This window comes from Solanum tuberosum, unplaced genomic scaffold, assembly GCF_000226075.1.
Source record: "Solanum tuberosum cultivar DM 1-3 516 R44 unplaced genomic scaffold, SolTub_3.0 scf00007, whole genome shotgun sequence".
Classification (NCBI taxonomy): Eukaryota; Viridiplantae; Streptophyta; class Magnoliopsida; order Solanales; family Solanaceae; genus Solanum; species Solanum tuberosum.
In genome coordinates, this window is record NW_006238933.1 from 1,167,292 (window position 1) to 1,189,303 (window position 22,012).

At 33.5% G+C, this 22,012-nt stretch overlaps 1 protein-coding gene across 1 annotated transcript in view; it reads right to left on the minus strand.

Moving 5' to 3' along the window:
* The window catches only part of LOC102584666 (coiled-coil domain-containing protein SCD2-like), a 38,873-nt gene that overhangs the window by 1,023 nt on the left and 15,838 nt on the right, over positions 1-22,012 (minus strand). The window contains exon 16 of the mRNA XM_015308960.1: positions 13,549-13,675. Coding sequence (XP_015164446.1) covers positions 13,549-13,675 — 127 coding nt within the window. The remainder of the gene's footprint in view (positions 1-13,548; positions 13,676-22,012) is intronic.

The window sequence follows — 22,012 nt, forward strand, 5'->3', positions numbered from 1 at the left end:
GGGGGGGGGGGGGCGGGGCGACAACATTTTATAAGGAGATTTTCAAAAAGTAAATAATAATTACTTTCGTGACCAATTTTTGTTTGACCAGAAATTTATAACTTCACATTTTATGATTTATCAGTAAGAAGACACACCCAAGGCACAAAGAAAAAGTATCAAATGTCAATGCAATTACATTTTATATAGTTGAGAATATTTGTCTCGAATTTATCAAGAAACCAAATTTGTTGACCACATAAAGCATGAACTGCTAACGTTCACCAACAACTATGCCATGCTAGAAAAGGCAAGATGTTTCAGCGCCAACTCTGAATCCAATATATCGTAAGTCAAAGGATGGTGAAACTTAGCTTTTCACTCCTGAGATTGTGTATTTGAGTTACTGGATTTCAGAAATGGGAAGTGCCCCTACGATGATACAGACGTCGGTATCTAATACAGTGAAAAAGAAGACATATGTGACGAAAACCTCCCCAAGTGCTGGTCAACAACTTATTTTCCAAACATTATTTGGTGTAATGACATATGTGGTTTTTATGAGTATAAAAATTCTTTTCTCCTAAGTGAAATTTTTATAGCCTCAATATATGGTTTATGCCTAGATAGGATAGGCGAAACAAGCCCCATTTCCAAGGACTCGAGTATATTTCAAAGAAAAAAACAAAATTAAAAGCTTAAAACTTAAGAGTTGATTAAAGTCAATATTAGGAGTTAACATGCTTGGAATTGGGGATTGAAAAGTCATATAGGTTTGTATGATGATTTCAACTTAGTTGATTGATTTTGACAGTCCCAGGGAGCTAGAGAATAATTCAAAATGCTTGAGCCAAATTTAGTATTTCAAAGAATAAAAGTTGACATTGGTAAAATATATGATTAGATGACCTAAGATTGGCGATTTAAGAGTACTAATAGGTTCATAAGGTGACTTTGAATTGAAAATGTGTTTGGTTTGTACCTCAAGGGGTTTAGGTGGTTTTAGGGTGTTTAAGGGTGGTTTTTTATATTAAAAATGCAATAAATATGGAGGCTACGGAGACGCTTAGCATCAACTTAGCCTTTGACACATGAAGCCTACATTTTTAGAACATTTCTCAAATAGACGAATTTCAAATCCACAAAATATATTTGTGGGAGTTGTAAAGCTTGGATTTGGGGAATCTTAGAGTGATTTTGTTTTCGATTCAACTTTAATCTTTGTTTTGGCACTTACATTTGATTACACACCTAATTTAGTCGCTTTAACTTGTGATCTGATTGAGAATGTTGGGGGACTTTTAGCTCTAGTACAATACATTGTTAATTGACAATTTTAAGGTCGGCTTGACTGGTAATTTTAGATTTGGAACACTTGGGATTTTTGTAAAAAAAATTGAAAGAATTTTTTTATTTTGACTCTATGACACGAGTTTGACATTTTATTGACTTTTAACTCATTTCTTTTATATGTCACTATGAGTCTTGTTATCTTTGTTTGGTAGTGTAAAACTCATATTTTATTATATTGGGAGGACTCTAAGGAAGGGTAAAGTTATTCGTTAAGTTTGTGATGTGGGGCATATTTACACTCTTTTTAGTCATGCTTTCGTATGTTTATACCTTATTTTGAGGATAATCTAAGTTTAATACTCTGGTTTATAACAATTTTCATATTTTCGCACTTATTAAAGATGTTCTATGTGTAGGTTAAAAGGATAAAATTATGGAACGAAATAAAAAGATTTTGCCAAGCCAAGCCCAAGGCAAAACTTCGGGTCTCGTGACATGGCTCCCAATGCGAAGGGGGGTCGAATTCCCCCCCCCCCCCTCAATGTTTCATACACTACATGAGGTTCTCTAGGGCGTGAAAGAAGATCACGTGCTGCGAGGGCTAGAGAAAGGGTCACTACCTCACACCATCAGGTTCCAAAGACGGGTGAAATTTTCCTTTTCCCAGTGTGACTTGGATAGATCTTCTAGGTGTTTTAAAATATTATAAATACTCATCCTTGGTCATTTTTAGAGGAGGACGAAAATTGTAGAAGCAAACATCAAGAATAAAGTCGCAATTCTCTTAGGCTTGCCTTTTTACCTCTTAACTTTATTTCTTATTGCTACATGAAGTATAACTTTTGTAATCAGATTATGAGTGGCTAAAATTCTTCCACTCAGGGTTATGGTAATAGTATATAAAAAATATTTTATAGACAGAGTTTTAATGTGGATTCTACAGTTACATTTTGTTGTCTTAATCTTATTCTTACTAATATATTGTGTCACGACCAATATGATAAGCAAATAATTGCTCGTTGAACTCGATAGAGGAAAAATAGGAGTAGAATGTGAGTTAAGGAGAGTAGAATGTGTTACGGCTAGGATAGAGACATGCTTAGTTTTCCTTCCTTGACAAAAATATAGTAAAATATGTAAATTCATTTTGAATAGTTGATTATCCCAACTCAACGATATAGTATGAGGATAATTTGGATAGACGATTAGAGGCTCGATAGACCATGAGCATAATAGAAATCTTTTGAATCAATTATTTATTATATATCTTAAATTATTTTAACAACTATATGTAAATATGATGGAATTAGACACGCATCATAGCCCTAGGAGATCTCTGTGAACAACTTCCACAATCTACTCACTTCATTATTCTTTCTTTAGGATAGTAATTACTATCGTTATACAACAAACTTACTCTCTAGAGTTGGACAATAATTGTTATTGTAATTATAATATACTAAATCAAGGTCTTGTCAATGCTGAGTCCCTATGGGATTCGACATTCGAGTACTTGCAATCACTTAATTACTTTACGACCACATACACTTGCATGTGTGTTGAGAGACAACAATTGTTTTGCATCATTGTCGGATACTTAAGTATTGACGAGTTTGACATTTTTTTTGTTATTTTTATTTTATAAGTGTTAACAATTTGATCTTAACTATTGTCATTGCAGGTGACAGGTTTATGCTATACTATAAAGTTAGGCTAACCTTACGAAAGATGACGTAAACCTAACTATATTCCAACCAAAAAGGTTTCTTTATTAGAGGTTAAGGTATCAGGCCTTGTTGCAAGAATAACACAACCAACAATCGACTGAAATGGCAGACCAACCACTAGCCCTAGTAAAAATGCTCGAAGAGGAAATTCCACTCGTAAGAAACATCAAGTCTAGTATCATGAAATCTACCATTACTAGAAGAAAGGAGTTAAAACAAAATATGGTGCAAATCTTGCACTCAAGAAGGAAGTTTACAGTTTTACCACATGAAGATCCACAAGTGCATCTCCAAAATTTCATAGAGATCACAGATACGAACATCACACGGGGACTCTCATCGGACAATATTAGACTTTTCCCTTTTCATTCTCACTATTAGGGGAAGCTAAGAGGCATCTTTAAGATAAACCTCCCAACTCTATCATTTCATGAGTTGAAGAATTTTATTGCAGGGTTCTTTCAATTGAGGAAGACAACTAAGTTGAGAAATGAGATACTCGAATTTTAGGCAAAGGCCTTCCCAAGTGTGGGAGAGATTTGAAATGTTATTGTTGGTTGTTCCTTATCATCATCAGACGTAGGAGGTCCTAGAACATTTATCGATATTCTATATATTTATTCTAAACTATTTTTGGATTCAGTTGCAAGAGGATAGGCGGCACTATAGAAAACATATACCAAGTTAGTGCTCCTATTGATTAGATTAGCAATTAGTAATACAGAGTGGAATAGTGCGTCATATAAAGGTGTATAAAGAAAGAAGTTGGTATGATTGAGGTTGATAGGATAACTAGTATACATGCACAAATCACAACTATGAACAACAACTTTAGTTAGCTGAACAAATTTCTCATGGAGCAGGCGCATGAGCAAGCTTAAGTTGACTAGATTCATAAAGCTCACTTGTTATGTGAGGTCTATATGGGTTATCATTCAACAAATACGTCCACAGTCTATACATTTAATGGGTAAGGCAGATAGAGGCATATGACATCAGAATTTTGGGAATGCTTATAACCTTAATTAAAGGAAACACTCAAATTTCTCTTGAGGTGTAAACTAGAGAAAAAAATCAATATATATATATATAGACCATAGGGTCATCAACAAGGCTATCAGCATAGTCAGAGCAATTTAGTTCAGATCTAGCTAGATGATATCAAAGAGGTGCTGAACAAATTGGTAAATGGGCAACAAAAGTAGGAAGACACTGCAAAAATAACCATGAAATAGCAATCCATATTTTAGAAAGATAGATGGGTCAGAGCACAAAATATGAAACCTCTTGGAGGTCTACCTGGTGATATGGATCCCAATTTGAAACATGCTAATTCTGTTATGATTAGAAGTGGTAAGGATTTGGGTGAAAATATGCAGGTGCGAGTAGTGGTTGATACAACGGTTAACAAGAATAACGCTAAGATGTCAAAAGAAAAAATTGTGAAGCAGCCTACACCAGTAGCTGTAAGATCTCCTCATTAATTCCCATAGAAGTTGAACAAGCAGAAAGAGGAGGTAATATTCTCAAAGTTCTTCAATCTATTGAAGCAGGTAAAAGTATTAATACTCCTTTGGCTGATATATTGCCAGGCATTCCCAGTATCCAAGGCCAACAAGAGAAGATTGAACGAACAAGCGACAATAGCACTCAGTAAACAATGCTTATCTTGGATTCAATATCATTTACCTAGAAATTTGAATCACTTTGGAAGTTTCAATATTGAAATTTCAATTGGGCAATAGGTGAAGGAAAAATAACTATGTGCCTTGAGGGCTAACATCAATTTGATGCCCTTATTACTATTCAAGAAGATGGGGTTGGGCTCTCCCTGATCTACTACTATTGTTTTACAACTAACTCACAGGCTTTTGGCTAGGCTTGAAGGTATAGTGGAAGATGTATTTGTAAAAATTGGTTTATTGATCTTCCTGGTGGATTTTATAATCCTTGATTTTGAGTCTGATTTGAAGTTCTGATTGATGTGGCATCTCAATTGCTTACTAAGAGATCATATGGCAAAGTGAAAGTGCTCAACGCTTACAAACCATTAAGGTAATCATCCATCTATGAAAAATTATCATCTATCACAGTGACAGATTTTACTTCTGATGTATCATAAAAAGATTCATTGGACAAAGCCTTTCAGGCCAAAGTATTATGTTGGGACGCCAAAGAGAACAATCCTATCCAACATCTGAATAATTTCATGGGAGTTTGTGCACAACTTAGGACTGCACAAAATTTCAGATGGAATTATGAAGTTGTGAATGTTCATACATTCCCTTACAGGGATGGCTAAAGTATTGTACCTGACGATACAATTGTACTCTATTAGGGCATGTCATATGCTAGTAAATATGTTCTTATATAAATGGTTCTTGCTAAAAGGAAATTAAGTGCCAGTAGCAGCATTATGTACTTCAGACAATTAGAAGGTACGCTCTTGTAGGGGGTGCGGGAACAAATTAAAAAATTGTTGATCCCTCCATAGATTTGGATTAATGAAGTGGTATAACTTCAGACATTTTGTCTTGCTCAAGACATAGTGAAACAGTCCATAGGGAGAAGAAGTTAGGAATTACACGTTTGTTTCAATCATTAAGTTATTAAATAGTGTAGTTAGGCATAAAAAAGAATGGAATTCCAAGTTTAGATCGCTAGTAGAGGGAGTAAAAAGGTGGATGAAGAGATTTAAATATTACCACTTCTATGAAGAACCACATAGTACAAACCACTATGATGATACATCATGCCACAACATTAAATCAAGCGTTTTTCAGGAGACAATCCGTGATTTGTAGTGTGTAGTGAAAGAAAAAGAAAAATATAAATATGGTATGTCATGACCTTAAATAAGGATCTTGGTGGGAGGAAATCCACTTTAACAGGGTTTGTTGTTACTATGTGCAGGTACAGAGGTCTAACATATAGCCAAAACAAAATGGAGAGACTAAAACATGAAAAACCAAATTTGAATGGGGCACGTCCAAGACACCTCACCACGTAAGGGCTTAGGTAACACGCCTAGCCTTGTCGTCTGAGGTACCTCGGTGGTAGAAAAGATAAAGGGCCCCAAGTAGAGCCCATTTTTTACCCCCCTACCCCCAAAAAAAAAAATCTCTTCATTTTTCTCTCCCCAAGTAGTCCGTGACTGACTAGCCGACGCTTCTGCCTTTCCACTTTTCACAAACACAAAATTTCCCCAAGGTACAAAAAGCTTCAAAAGTAGTAAATTTTCTTCTCTATTTCATGAAAAACCGATTACCCAACTTTATCATTATGCTTATTTCAAATTTTTTTGTTGTGAATTTTGCGAAGCTTCAAGCTTTGAAAGTTATAGCATAGTTTGATTTTAGTATGATATTGGTTGTTTCGTTGATTGATTAATTCTAAATAGTTTTCATGATAATATTGAGAAGATACTACGTGCTAATTTCAAATTTTTATAGCTATTTCTTGATATGCCATTATGTTTGCAATGAATTAAATTATGATTATTGGTACATAATTGATTCCTATATGGCTTATTGTTGGGATGAGTTAGGTAGATTTTGATACAGTAGGTGGAATTTAGTATTGTAGTAGATTTTTTAGCATGAATACTTGAATAAAAGTTTTAAAGAATGAAATATGGTGGTTGAACATGTTCCAAAGTATAGTCATGGACATTATGTTTTCTATGAGTGATGAATGACAAGCGTCTGATGTTAGTCATTTGGTAAACTTTAAGGCCTAGAATAGTATAAGTGTGTGATGGTCCATGAATATTTTTGTTAGAGAAGGTTTTTAGGCAAATTGCACCAAATAGAGAAATTGTGCAAAAACACCTTCGAGAATAGAGAAATTCACAGCTTCATAGTTCCATCTGGAACAAAATAGATAAATTGCACAAAAGGACCTTTAAGAAAATGCACAAAAAAAGAGAAATTGTGCAATATTTGTCGAAATGTCAAATTTGGCCGAGAAGGACCTTTGATGCGGATCCCGAGACTTTTAGGCTCATTCCAAGCCCCCTTGTAGAATTTGGATTAAAATTAAGCTCGAGTGTGAGACTCACTTTTCATCAAAACAACCTCAGTTGGAAGTGTCCACATCTCTGTTGAGTCTGGAATGCCAAATTTGGTGGGGTATCATATTTCATTTGTGTGCATGGGGTTTCGAACGAATTCTGAGTCCCCATCGAGACATTTTGCACATTTCAAGTGTCAAATGGTGCAACACTTTTTGGTGCAGACTCACTTGTTCTAGGTGTTTTCGCGCCTAGCGTCGCATTCATGAATGCCTATGGTTTTAGCCTTCGCATTCACGAGCCAGGTGACACATTCACGGAGACTAAATTTCCTGGTCATCATGTTCGCAGACCCAGCTCTGTAATCGCGGAGAGTGGTGGGTCGGATCTTTCGCGTTCACTGGTGGCTTCCCACATTCGCAAAGAAGACCACTACTAAAAAATTGTCAAAAAACAACGGCCAAAAGCGCGGACTGCGTCGTTGTTTTGGTCAAAATCGACGGAAAAGCGACGCAATCACTTTCGTTGCTTTTATGCTCGACGCTTTTCAAAAAGCAACGGATAGGGTCTTTTTCTTTTTATCTTTTCTTAAGTGACAGACAATATTGTAATTTTTAAATTTTAATTTTTTAAAAAATAATGCGACGGACGCGGTCGCTTTTCTGGAAAAAAATATTTAAAAAAAAGTTCAAAAAAGCAACAGACAATTCGTCGCTTTTCTGCATTTTCATTTTTATACAAACAGAGAATATGAATACAATTAATTAATAGTCCTTTATTCCACATACAAAATCATGTACACACACAAAAATCATCAATTTTATGACAAAGAAAGGTAGTAAAAACATCCATATAAGAATGACAGTAAAAATACACACATAATTGACTAAATGTTCATAATAACAAACATAAAAAATTCAGATCTATACAAATTAAAGAAACACAAACTTATTTAATTTAAAAATTATACAATCTAATTTAAAGTAAATAACTTAAGACTGATGAAAATGAAGGAGACGAGAGTCGAGGAAAAGAAGAGGGAGTTTGGTCGCGGTGGTCGTCGTTGGAGTCGATGGGACCGAGACAAAAGTCAGCAGAGGAGGTTCTCGCAAGATTTAAGGCAGGAGAAGGAAGAAATGGCGGTTCACTTTCGTGGGTGATCGGATCTGATGGAGATATGGAGGAGAGCAGTGGCGGTGATTGAATGAGAGAAGACAGAATTGGATATGACTTTAGGGTTTTGGTTAATAAAAAATGAAAAGAGAAGAAGATGTGATCTAAACCCTTGGATTGGATGAGATGGACAATTATGATTAGAAGGGGAAAAATAGGTAGCGTAAATAGGTTGTCTGATGGGTCTTGAGTTGGGTCAATTAAAATTTTAATTGGGATATTTAATTTTGAGCTTGATTTTGACAATAATTGACATTAAAAACGATGGACACCGTTGTTTTCTGAAAATTATTTTTTAAAATAATAGCAATACAGTCTGTCGCTTTAATTAAATATGAATATAAATTATTTATAAATAATTTTGGTGTAATTTTTATTTTAAAAAAAGGGACGGACAAAGAGGTCCTATTCGTCGTTTTTTTTTTTAAAAAAAAGCGACGGACGAAGAGGCCCTGTCCGTCGCTTTTATAAAAAAAAATCTAAAAAGTTTTAAAAAATGAAAAAAGTGACGAACAGTGTTGCATTTGCTGTCGCTTTTTTGAAGCAATGCAGTCCGTCATTTTTTCGTCCGTGGTTTTTTTACCTTTTTTTAGTAGTGGACCCAGGGTTGACCAACATGATCGTTACCAGATGCTTGCATTCGCGAAAGTCACTTTATTGGTCTTTACTTTAAAGACTAGTCGTTAATTTAGCTTCAATTGGCATATTTAAAGTTGGATATCTCGAGCTTGGGAGCTCTTGATTGGGTGTTCTAGTTCCTAATTGTCAGGTTTTGGCATGGCTTTATCGTGGGGTTATCAGGAGAGTGCGGGAAGTGCATCTTCGAGGTTCATTTCCATCCCGAAGGACTGCCTGAGCTTCTTTAAATAGTATATTATTTCGTTTTCATGCATGTTGTGATACTGAGCTTGAATTTTCCAATTTTTGGGGGCAAGTTCAGTAAGTTGTTTAGGACCCAAGTACAAGGTCAATTTTAGGATTTTTAGTGCGGGTCCCACAATTTTATTTTTAACTCAATTTTGGGTGCGTCTCTAATTGTATCAGTTTTGGTGTCTAAACGTCTGTATTGATGTTGTGATCACTTCTATGAAAGTGTCGTGGTGATCAGAGGTGTTTTGGAAGAGGAAAGCTCCAGTGCAATGAATTTAGAACGCATATGATCGGCTTCAAGGTAGGCTACAATCTACTTTTCTTGATTGTGCTCCATTAGATAATGTTTAGTATAAAATGCATGTGATTTATATGTCGGATTCTAGGAATCCATCCTTTATTTCCTTTTCTATTGATTCCCATATAAGCTTTTGGCTAGTCCTAGGTGGTAAAATCCTTAGTTTAGGCTAGTACACTTGCTTATAGCATAGTTAGTGCAATCATCCTCCTTAGAATTGATACTTGAGACCTTAGTTTAGCTGGTGACTTAGATGTTTAAGCACGTGTTTTAGCGATCCTTTTAGTTGTCAGGTTCTCCATATAGTGGTTGTTACGATTTTTGTACCTTATGTTAGTGATCAGACTTTAGTTGCTTGTCGTAGACATGATTGGCTTTAGTTGTGCTCGGTTGGGAGCTTGAGTTGTATGTTCGGGGTAAGACATTGATATTTGAGTTATCCACCCCCCTTTGACTATCGAATTCTTCATTGATTCCTTTGTTTCGTGGGTACTACTGATATTGTTATGTTGTTATTGTTGAGGATGTTGGTAGATTGTTAGGATCGAGGCCTTTGTTGAGGACCAGTTAGACTTCAGGTTAGTTTTCTATGCTTTGGAAGCGTGGTAGTTTGTAGTGTTTATCTAGTTGTTAAGCTGCTATTGTTTGAATACTAGTGATGGCATACATTACATTTGATACCTATTTCACGTGTTTTGTGGTATGACTCCAGCTCATGCATTAGATATTTACTACTATTTTCGAAAAAGTTGCTTTTACTCTTTTAAAATTGGTTTTGACGGGAGTTGTACCACTTGGATCACTTTGATAAATTAGTTTTTGAGACATTGGAGGCATCTGGATGTGCTCACCTTTTACTTGATCAGTCAGCGTGTCGGTGCCGCTTTTCTCTATTGATTTGGCTACTTTTACCTCTATTACCATGACAGAGTAGATCTGGTACGGGGATGGATAGCTTTGGAAGTCCTGAATCGGGATCAAACATTGTATACAAACTTCTCGAGTCCGTTATGGTTCCTTCGGTCATGTGACACATTGAACAAGATGATGATATCCGCATAAGTCCTACCTAGTTGTCATGGGCTGGAGGTAGGTATATATACTTGGTTGTGTGGTACTTGGTTTGATGTCTTAGTTGGTTTCTATCACATAAGTTGCATTCATATTCATTTTCGATCACCAATATAATTGATTGTTGCTTGCACCAACCAGTCTTATGGGGGTTGACTGGGTTATGTTTGTTGTTGTGTACCTTCCAGGATTATGGGGGTTTGATTAGGTTTTTGTTCTATAATATGGTTGTGTATCTTATGTTGATCATTTTATAGTAGTTATGTATATCAGTTGTAATTTTTCCTATCTTGGTGTTTTTGATTCGGTTAGGTTTGATTGACCTTTTGGGTGATTATGTGGAGCAGTGGTGTTTACCATTGGTATCCTTGTTTAGTTGGCATCCTTTGTCGTGATTAGGTTGTTAGACTAGCGCATCTAGGTATGTTCCCTTGTTTCGGTCTCTTAGTTAGTGTATTCTATTTCTTCATCTTTGTTTACTTGTATTATCACGTGATACTCCTTCGTTAGTTACGTGTGTTGTGCTTTTCTTATTTACGTGCTCTTTATATTGTCTTTAAGTTTGGAACTTAGTTAGACTATGCCTACTGAGTACCCATTGTTGGTACTCATACTACACTTCTGCATTCTGCAAATCATAGTACAAGTTTTCACCATTTATTTGGGACTCGTGTAGAGCAGCTTTTGGGATTCAAAGACTGGGGTGAGCTCATGACATTCAGAGTTTCCGATCTCCCTCTCTCTTCGATAGGACTGGTCTTTATTTTGCATTCGGAGATAGTTCTATATATATTTGTATTTATAATTTTTTGTACTCCTATTTTGATTGGAAGCTCGACTAGCAGCTGATGTCAGGTCTTTGGGTAATTTTTTATGTTTATATTTTTTAACTCTCCTTCCTCTATATTGATATTGTCCCCCATTCCCCTTGTGTTTTCTTACGCGTGATAGCGCGTTACTCCTGGTTTCGGACTATGGGGTTTGACTTATCTACTGGTAGTGTATAGTAGATGTCATCATGACACACTTCTCACTTTATGCATCAGAGGATATATACAAAGCACGAAACTTTTGGATTGTGTTTAGAATAGTTGTTTTCTCAAATTCTCTCCTTTCCATCACTCACATGGTCAAGATAAGTGAATTCCTCCGTGAATCGACTTTATTTCACCATGGAAGGTCATGGAATCTCACTTCTCCATACTTGAAGCTTGAAGGAAAGCTTGTTTTTTTTTTTTAATAAAAAAAACAAAGTAGAAAACTTGGAATCTCTATCAATTGAGATATTTTTCTCACACATCTTCATCTACGAGCTCGGGTGAGCATTTGTAAGGGTAAGGGGTGAACAAAATCAAATCAAAAACTACACCAAATTGTAGATCGAGTTAAATCGAGAAAAAAAATTGACTAGTGATTTGGTATTGAAAAACAAATCCGACTATACTTGGGTTGGGTTGATTTTAACTTGAAAAATCAACCCAAGATCAAACCAACCCAACATTATATTTATAATTTTTAAATTTATTTCATACATAAAAGTATTTATTTTTATATAATTTATAAATATTTCTTATATTTTTTCATAGTTTTTATATTTTACTAACATATTATGTCAAATTTGACTTAGAACTTCTAATGGTCCAATAAAGGCTATGGTCCATAGATATTATTAGTAACTCTAATAAAGCTCAAATCAAAATCAAATCAATACTAAAGATAACAAAAGAATAATAATTCAACACTAAGAATGACAATAATGTTGAATATGTGTTCTTTAGTTTTACATTGATTTTGACAATTAAATTACATAACTTAATTTTAGTTTTTCTTTAATATTTAGTCATGTAATTAATATTATTAGACTTATTTTAGTATAATTTAGTACTTTTAAATTATGATAATTTTCATTATGACTTATTTATTTGCAATATTTGTTTTATGTGGTTTCATTATTATTTTTTGTTGAATATTTTAGTGTCATCACTCATATTATATTTTGTGTTGTCTTTTTAAGAACACCTTCGATAGTTGTATTTCGGTAGGAGTAAAATGAAGAACACTTTTGATAGTTGTATTTCGGTAGGAGTAAAATGTATTTGAAGTACAAGTTAATTATATGTTTGTATGAATACTTTAATGAAAAACTCAAAAAAATTCGGAAAAAAACCAAGGTTGAAAAACCTGAAATTCATTAGTTTGATTTGGTTTATAGATTCAAAACCTGATACAAATGATTTTGTTTGGTATTTAAAAAAACCGAACTAACCCGGGCCATGTATACCCCTATCTAGCTAAGCGTATGTTAATAAGATTGTAAACCATATATGATGAGAGTCTCCATCTGTTTGTGTTTCACGGACGTCTTGACTCAAGTATTTGTTATTGATGCCCATGTCATAGGTAATAGGCTTCATATTTGTTATTGATGCCCATGAATAGTTTTTCTTCATTTAATATTAGTTAAAATTGCAAAATTGAGAGGGAGCAAGTTTATGAGACTTAAGTTATAGATGTGTTGGTTATAATGCATATAATTATATTTTGTTCATACAACATGGATATTTGATAAATATGTATTTAATAAGGGTAGTATTGTCCTAACATAAATTCAAAATAATTTATCCTACTACAAAAAAGATATCAGTTGTTTTTCCAAAAGTTTGTTAAAAACTTAACTCTAAAAATTAAAATATTTTTTAAATTTAAAACAACACTATTAAATTGTCAACCAAAAAACCTATTCCCTCGGTCCCAGCTTATATGAGTTACTTTGACTTGACATATAATTTAAGAAAAAAATGAAGATTTTTGAAACTTATGATCTAAAATAAGTGATAGATGTTTGTATGACTATAAATCATTTCATTAAGAATAAAATGAATATTTTGAAGTTAAACTATTACTAAATATAGAAATAGCTCATTCTTTTTTTAACTGACTTAAAAGAAAAGTGTGTTATATAAATTGAGACAGAGAATAGTACGTTTAACGACAGTAACACCTCCAAAGCACTCAAGGGGTGGCTATTCTTTCTTCTTCTTTTAGTTTGAAAATATTTTTCATAAGTTAAAGAATATTGGAAAATAACTTATTCGCCTTACACAAGATAGGGGGTAAAGTGTTACCATGTACAGCATCATGTGAAGTGAAAGGTTTGCCACCTTGGTCGATCCAAAACTGTAATCTCTCTTCTGCAATATCTGCCTCCACTTCGTGATTTTTCGCCCTTCTCCAAAAGTATGTCAGCCATGCCTAAAATAATATTAATCTTACAAAATTAATAAATTTGAAAACAAAATCCAAAAGTAGGTGTTAAAGAGTCTAATATCAGTAGAGGAATGATAATTTGGTCTCCTTATATGGATTTAGACAAACCTACCTTCAAGAGATAGCTTTTGGGGTTGAGTTAGGTCCATGTATCATATTTTTACATAGTATTAGAGTCAGACCCATCCCAATTTGTTGTTCACCAATATTGGGCCCCTATTTAGAAGTATTCACGCTCCAGTTGAGGTTTGGGCATGCGGGGGAGTGTTAAAAAGTCTCACATCGGTAGAAGGATGAGAATTTGATCTCCTTATATAAACTTGAACAAACCTCCCCTCAAGTGCTATCTTTTGGGGTTGAGTTAGACTCAGATGTCATAACTTGAAGAATGGTTCTCAAGGTAATAAAAGAAGATCTTCATCTCCTTATTTTGACCAACCAAATGAAACAAATAATGAGAGTTGAGAGTCGTTCACAGATAGATAGTTATAGGTCTATAAAGGAAAATAGGGAGTGTGAGCATGTTATGATGAGGTGTCTAAAATAAAAGAGGTTTTTTTTAGTGTGGTTTAGTCATTTTGAGAATATCAAATATACTAAATTTCTTAGTTATGTTATATTTTGTCGCTCGAGTATTATTTCTCCATGTAAAAAAAAGCTTGGTGTCCTTGTTATCTTCTTGTTCTTATTATTTAATGTGGATAATATTAGTACATTTTACGAGATTCTCACAAGTGCATTGATAATGTAAAAAAGATAAAACATCAAACTGACTTATTTCTAAGTTATAAATGAAAGTATTCAAATTTATTTCGAATTTCTATTCAAAAGTGATGGCTATTGTGCATCAATAAAAAAGGTATAGGGAGAAAGTAAATAATGTGCGTGTAGTACAATTTTTTTTTTAATACTTAAATTTGATTATATGATGTGTGTTATTAAAGAGTTTAAATATTTTGAATTCTATGATGGTATAATGGTTCTTTACAATCCCACTAAAAGATCAATAGGAAATAAGAAGAGCCACTGGAGCATCTTCTTAAAACCAAGGCATCCTTCAAAGATAGTGTAGGTAAAAAGAATTACAGAGAAAATTGATGAGGAAGAGGCCGTGGTGAACGTGGAAAAGGAAGAAGTTATGATAACAATTTCAATAATGAAGATAAAAAGTCACCAAATATTTAAAGATTGTGGTCGTGGACAAAAGAGGGAGAAGATGATGTGATTACTTTAAATAAATAAATGGAATACAGTATGAAAAATATAAAATTTGAGTATAATAATTTTCATAAAAAATTGATCAATACTCTTGGGAATGTCAGTTGATCAAGAAAGCTAATCATGTTTATGAGAAAAAAAAAGATGAGTAAACATTGTTGTTGATACTTAAAAAAGAAGACAATATAATTTTAGCTCGTTCTATTTGGACAATGAATCAATAAATCATATGTGTGGATGGAGAAATACATTCTTAGAGATCAATAAAATGGTGAGAGGTAATGTCTCTTTTGGAGACACCTCAAAGAACCAAATTGTAGGATACATACCATATTTATCTCAGATAAAGATGGTGACCACAAACTAAATAAAAGATGTTTATTATGTGTAAAATTAGAAACTAATATTCTAAATTTGAACTAATTACTTGAAAGGAATATGATATTCATATGAAACATATACAAAATAATTTAAATAATTGTTAAAGTGTATACGGTAAAGAATTGATTATTTTCTTTGAATGTTAAATCATTAATATCAAGTGTTTGAAGCTAATGTGCAAGATAAATCATAGTGTTAGCACGTATGATTTGGAAACCTAAATTTTGATGCACTTAAATGAGTGGGAGAAAGAATTTGGTGCACGGTATGCCTTCACTCAACCATCACAATAAGTTGTTTGAAGCTTGTGTTCTTGAAAAATATGTAAGGAAAAAATTTCGAATAAAGATCACGTCAAGATCAACCAAATCAATCCATCTTATTCTTACTAATATGTGTAAGTCAATTAACCCACCTTCTTTTGAAAAAAATAAATATTTTATTATTATATAATGATGATCTTAGTAGAAAGACTTTTGAGTCTATTTCTTAAAGTTAAAATTAGAAGCTTTTCTTACGTTTAAAATTTTCAAAGTACTTGTAGAAACACAGAGAGACTATGATCTAAAAACTTTTAGGCCTGATAATGGAGGTGCATAAACTTCAAAAGAATTTAATGAGCTTCATGAAATTTGTCACCTTCTTATGAATCTGTACTCCACCCCCAATAAAATAAAGTTGTAAAGAGAAAATAAAATAGCACACTTGTAGGAATGGCAATGGGCGGGGTGGATGCGGGGCGGGTGGGTGCAGGGCGGGTTGAAGTGAGTTTTTTTAAAATTAATGTGGGGCGGGGCGAGTTGCGGGTATATGTGATTTTATGTGGGTTCAAACTTAATTTTAACTTCTTACATGTTATAAGAGTGATAGAAATTATTTATAATTTCTTTACGTAAACTGTTTTGAATGACTAAGAAACTAGAAAGAAGAAAAAATTATCTCACTACTTGCATTTAATATTTTGTTATTACATCAAATGTAACCAATTCAAATCTACCAAAAAAATGTTGCTGACATATCTAAAAGAGTTATAAAACATTGTAATGTTAAAATAATGTTATAACATGTTAATTTTAGAGATTAACAGCTAACAAAATTTTAATTTCTTAAGTTGAAACTTACTGAGCCTATTATTTGAAATGTTTTTTCCAAAATATGTGGGATGGGGCGGGGCGGGGCGGGTTGAAAACAACAAAATATGTTATGTGGGGCGGAGTGGGGCGGGTTGAGATCTTAAAGGGTTTAAGCGGGTTTACCCCGCAACTGCCCCGCCAGCCCCATTAACATCCCTACACACTTGTTCATATGTTTAATGCTAAAAAATTACTAAAGAGATATATATTGGTTTGAGGTTGTTTTTTTTGTAGTTTATTTTCATTAAGTTTGAGCGCACCAAACTTGTTTGTAGGTAATAAAAGAATGTGTCCAAAAGACCAGCGATAATGAGGGAGTAATTCCGGAGGGAAAGCTGAACTACATTAAAAACTCTATATTGTATCTCTCCATAAATCATATGTAGCTCTTATTATTAGTTCATCAATTTCCCCATTTTAAGATACTAAACTCATAAAAAAGTTAACATAACTCAGTCTACATATTCCATTTCCAGGTGCACTCAACTGCAATATTCTCCCTCAGAACTAGCTTCATCATTGTGCAGTAAGATATATGCCCTTACTCAAGTCTTTTATGGAAATAACCTTTCACTCATTCACTGAGAATCTCCCTATATTTGTCATTATTTTCCTTGATACTTAGTCTACTTACCTAGTAATCATGTTGTTCCTTGGGGTTTGGTCCTTCATCCTTTGTCGAGGTCATTCTTAATCAATTCATAGTCCTTTTTAAGACCTCTAATCAAAATGAGTCTTGAGGTATGTACCACTTTTATTTAGGAATGCATGACTACATAATAGGGGTATATAAAGCTTACTCTAGAAAAAATGTTTTATTTTCTCAAAACATGATCACTTCTAGATAAAAGCTTTTACAAACACGGATTGAGATGGATATTTTGATGATAGAAGATCTACATCCATTTGTTGTGCATTCATATATAGGAATGAATTTAGTTACTTTGAGAAGTAAGAGCCAAAGAATAGTATAAAATCAAATGCTAAAAGAGTTATGATCCAGCTGGGTGTCTTATGATCTGTTATTTTGGAGCTGATGTTAAGTTTTGATTTTTAACAAACTTAGAGATCTAACAAGGAACCAAATCCTTGTTATTGGGACTGATGGTATCATCATCAAAATGGGGGGAAATGTTATATTCTAGGTGTTTTGATGATCCACACAAATGCAGGGACCTAGTCCTTGGCAGAGTGCTCTCGTCCAGATTCAAATGGAGTACAACTGTAAAGCTGTCATGTCAGGTGGTAGGTGAAAAGTGTAGTGTACTGCACCAATAGGAAGAGCGGACGAGACTGTCTGCCAGGGACCCAGTCCCTGGCTGAGTTCTCTCATCCAGATCTATAATGGGGTACAACTGTAAAGCTGTTCTGTCAGAGGTTGGTGAGGCGTCAGCGTACTACACCAATCAGAATGGACGAAGTTGTTTGTCCAACGGTCAATAACTCTTTATGATTGACTTAACCAACATGACAAACAACAAATTAATTCATTCATTCAAAAGGAGAGAAAGCCAGCAAGTCTTCTCAAGAAATCACCAAGAAAAGTTTGCAAGGGACCTGGTGTTGGGTTTTAAAGGTGTGAACAGGAAATGAAGGGTTGTGACTCTCCTGAAGAGTTGTGACTATGCCGAAGGGTTGTGACCTTTATGAAAGGTTGTGTCCTTTCTAAAGGGTTGTGACCGTTTGAAAGGTTATGCCTTTTTCAAAGTGTTGTGACCTTTCTGAAAGGTTGTCTTCTTTCCAAAGTGTTGTGACCTTTACCCTTTGTTGGCTATAAATAGAGAGGTTTTCTCTCATTTTCTACATCGAATTACTTCCTTTCGTTTGCATACATTTCTTACAAAACAAAATCAATTGTGTCTGTGTGTGTGATTCGTTGTTGTCATTTTGAGTTCGTTGAAATTATCGAAGTTTGAGGTACCGCTACTTCTTTAATGGTTAATCCGTTTTATCTTGACAGGAATTAATCTGCAACCTCGGGTACTTGAGGGGATTAAATTTCTTAAGGACACACAGTGGGTTCTGTGGACTCGGATAGTTCTGTGTGTTTTTCTTTTCATCTTTTATTGGTTCTGGTTTGCTAATCTGAATTCCTATATTCTTGGTTTTATATAACTATGAGAAGAAGTAAATGAACAGATGTTGTCTCCTAACAATATTTGAACATGAGTTTAGTTTCTCGTTGAAATTCAATGTCTTCTGAGGAAAATTGGAATATGATAGAAACTGGAAAAGAAGGAAAAAATTAGCAAGAAAAGTGACTTGCATGGAATCATTGCTGACAAATAGAATGTGATTCAATGGGGGTAATAATCAGGTTTTATCTTTATTTCCCTTGATTATTATTATTTTTCTATCCTTTATAAGTTATGATATTTATTTCATAAATGTTAGGATAGATGGTCATTATGTGATGATCTCAGAATATATCTTTACGATATGTATTCTGTTTAGAAGAGGAAATTTTCTTTTTGTAGTTTTCTACTCCATGTGAAATTTGATTGTGTTTGACTTTTGGAGATTATTTTTTTTACTCCTTTGGTTTGAAGAATATAAGAACTTCACGAACAAATCAGATTGTGCATTGGTTTGAAGAATATAGAAACTTCACCAATTTGTTAAATACTTTGTTTGAATGAATATTCTGACTTGAAGAGTACAAAATTTTCGTCAAGAATATTAAGGCTAAATGATTGAAAAAGATAAAATCTTCATCGTTAGCTCGAAACAGTGTTGTATTTGAGGTTTCTGGAGATTAAAAACCTTTTTTGGTTTAACTACTCTGTCTGAATGTGAAACTGATTCGAAGAATATTAAAACTTCATCAGAATTCAAGGTTCAATTCGGTTAACAATTAGAAGAATTATAAAAACTTTATCGTTAAACTAGAAACAAGTTGTATAAAGATTGAATCTTTATTGTTAGTATTCTAAATACTAAGTGGTTTGTCTAGTTGTGACAAAAAGGAAATATAAAATACTAGTGACATAAAATTAGTGGTTTTTGTGCCTGCAATGAGTGTTTATATGGATTAAATCTCCAAAAGAAGGCTTCGTGTTGCCAATGTGTAAGCATGGAAAAAAATATGTGGAAAATAATTTCAAATAACTGAAAAATATTTTTGAGAACATTTTGAAAATGTGGGGGGTTCTTTACTTGTGATAAAGACAAAATTAGACTTACTATCTAATTTAAATTTAAAAGTACAAGATATGAAATTTAATGACAATATTGTATTATGTTAGACCCACAAAATTCTTGGAGTATAATTGATATTGTGGTCGTTGAGTCTTTCTTTACTAGTATATGATATGACTAGTATGAAACCACAAAATTATATTACTCATTGAAAATAATTGTAATCTTTGATGAAAAAGTTTCACTTTAAATATTGTGATTTTTCATGAAAAGATATGTCTATTAAAACAAAAAACAATTGTATAGACATGAACATTGGTGAAAAATGATTTGTTATGTTTGTTTTGTAAAACAAACATTTGGGTCATATTGCGCTTATTGGACCGATGAGACTATGGTCATGGGTAATTCTATAACAAATTGAATGTTATGGAAAGGTCCTCTAAAAAGGACATATGGCAAGGTGTTGACACTAAACCAATATCTGTATTTGAGAAAGTTATAAAAAGTAAAGAACAAAATATTTGTGGGAAAAGGTTACCTCACAGAAGGTCTTTTCAAACTTAGCATTTCAGTTTGCTCTTACTTGCTCGAATCAAATTATTTGTGACATAAATGCTTAGGACATGTCAATTACAAAACCTTGCAAAAACTGATCAACTTAGAAGTTTTGCCTAACTTCTAGTGCAATAAATCAAAATGTCAAGTACGTGTTGTTGAAAGGAATTTTAATACCTTAGAATTGATTTACACTGACATTTGTAATATGAAGTCAACACCATCTCGTGGTAGAAAAAAGTGTTTCATAAATTTTATTGACAATTGCACTAGATATTGTTATGTTTATTTGCTGAATAGTACGGATGAAGCAATGAAAATATATTGGCAATACAAAACTGAAGTTGAAAATCAGTTAGATAAAGAGATTGTCATGATTAGAAGTGGTAGATGTAGAGAATATGAATCTTCTTTTGCAGAAATATATTTGGAAAATGGAATCATCCATCAAATTACTGCACATTCTCACCTCAATCTAATGAAATTGTTGACAGGAAAAAACCGAACTTTGAAGGAAATGTTGAATGTCCTATTTATAAGTTCAAGTTTACCATAAAATTTGTGGGGGGTGCTATCATTATAGCAAAAGAGAACAACAACAAAAAAATTGTCTGTTCAGAAAGAGAGAAACAAAAAGTTTTGTTTGTTAGTAAAGGGAGTAACAAATTTTATTTTATTTTAAAAAAAACTTTTGTTTGTTAAGAAAGGGAGCAACAAAAAGTTGTGTTTGTTCATGCTTTGTTGTATCCTGATAGAGAATTGTTTGTCCTCCCTTAAAGTATATACAAGCAATAACTCTTGAAAGATAGTGATCTAACAATTTCCAATACAGTTTATTCCATATGAGAAATGGAAATGAGGGAACTATTCCCGAAAGGGTCAAATAGGACCTATGACTGTGGATTTTATGTTCATTGGATATGCTACAAATAGTAAAAGCATGTCGATTTATGGTTCATAAGTCCGAACTATCGGATAGTCAAGTGAAGGGTCTAAACGACCTTGGAAAGAACCAAAGGAGAAATGTACTTAATAAAGAGATTCAGATGCGTAGTAAATGTCAATGGACAAAATTACTTCCTACGAGTTTGATTTTGTAACATTTCTTCTTGAAAATGAGTCTCATATATTCTAAAAGTTATGTCCTTTGTGGACTCATTCTCTTTGAGAAAAGGTTGTCGATAGTAAGAAAGATTCAATCTTGAGCAACCATACTTGAGAGTTGGTTGATCTTCCTCCAGGAAATAAACCTTTGGGTTCAAAATGGATCTACAAAAGGAAAAGAAAGTTGATGAAACTATTGGAAAATACAAAGCAAGACTTGTTGTCATAGGGTTTAGACAATAAGAAAGCCTTGTTTGACACATAATAGCCACTAACTAGGATTACATCAATTCAGATGTTAATTGCGCTAGTTGCGGTATATGACCTTCAAATTCGTCAAAATGGATGTGAAAACAGTTTTTAAAAATAAAAAATTGGAGGAAGAAATTTACATGGAACAACCCAATGGATTTGTGGTTCTGGTAAAGAAAAGAAAGTCTGTAAACTTGTTAAGTCACTCTGTGGACTAAAAACAAGCGCCCAAATAATGACATGCGAAGTTTGACCAAACTATGTTGGCAAATGAATTCAAGATTAATGAATGTGATAAATGTTTTTACATTAAAGACACTCCAAATCACAAGGTCATTATTTGTTTTTATGTTGATGACATTGTGATCGTCAAAAGAGACATTTCTAACATAAATGCTACTAAGCATATGCTAGAAAGTAACTTCAATATGAAAGACATTGAAGTTACTGATGTGATTGAAAATGTACTTGACAAGTTCAAGCATTTGGATTTCAATATTGTCAAGACTCCAATAAATGTGAGCTTTGTACTTCAAAA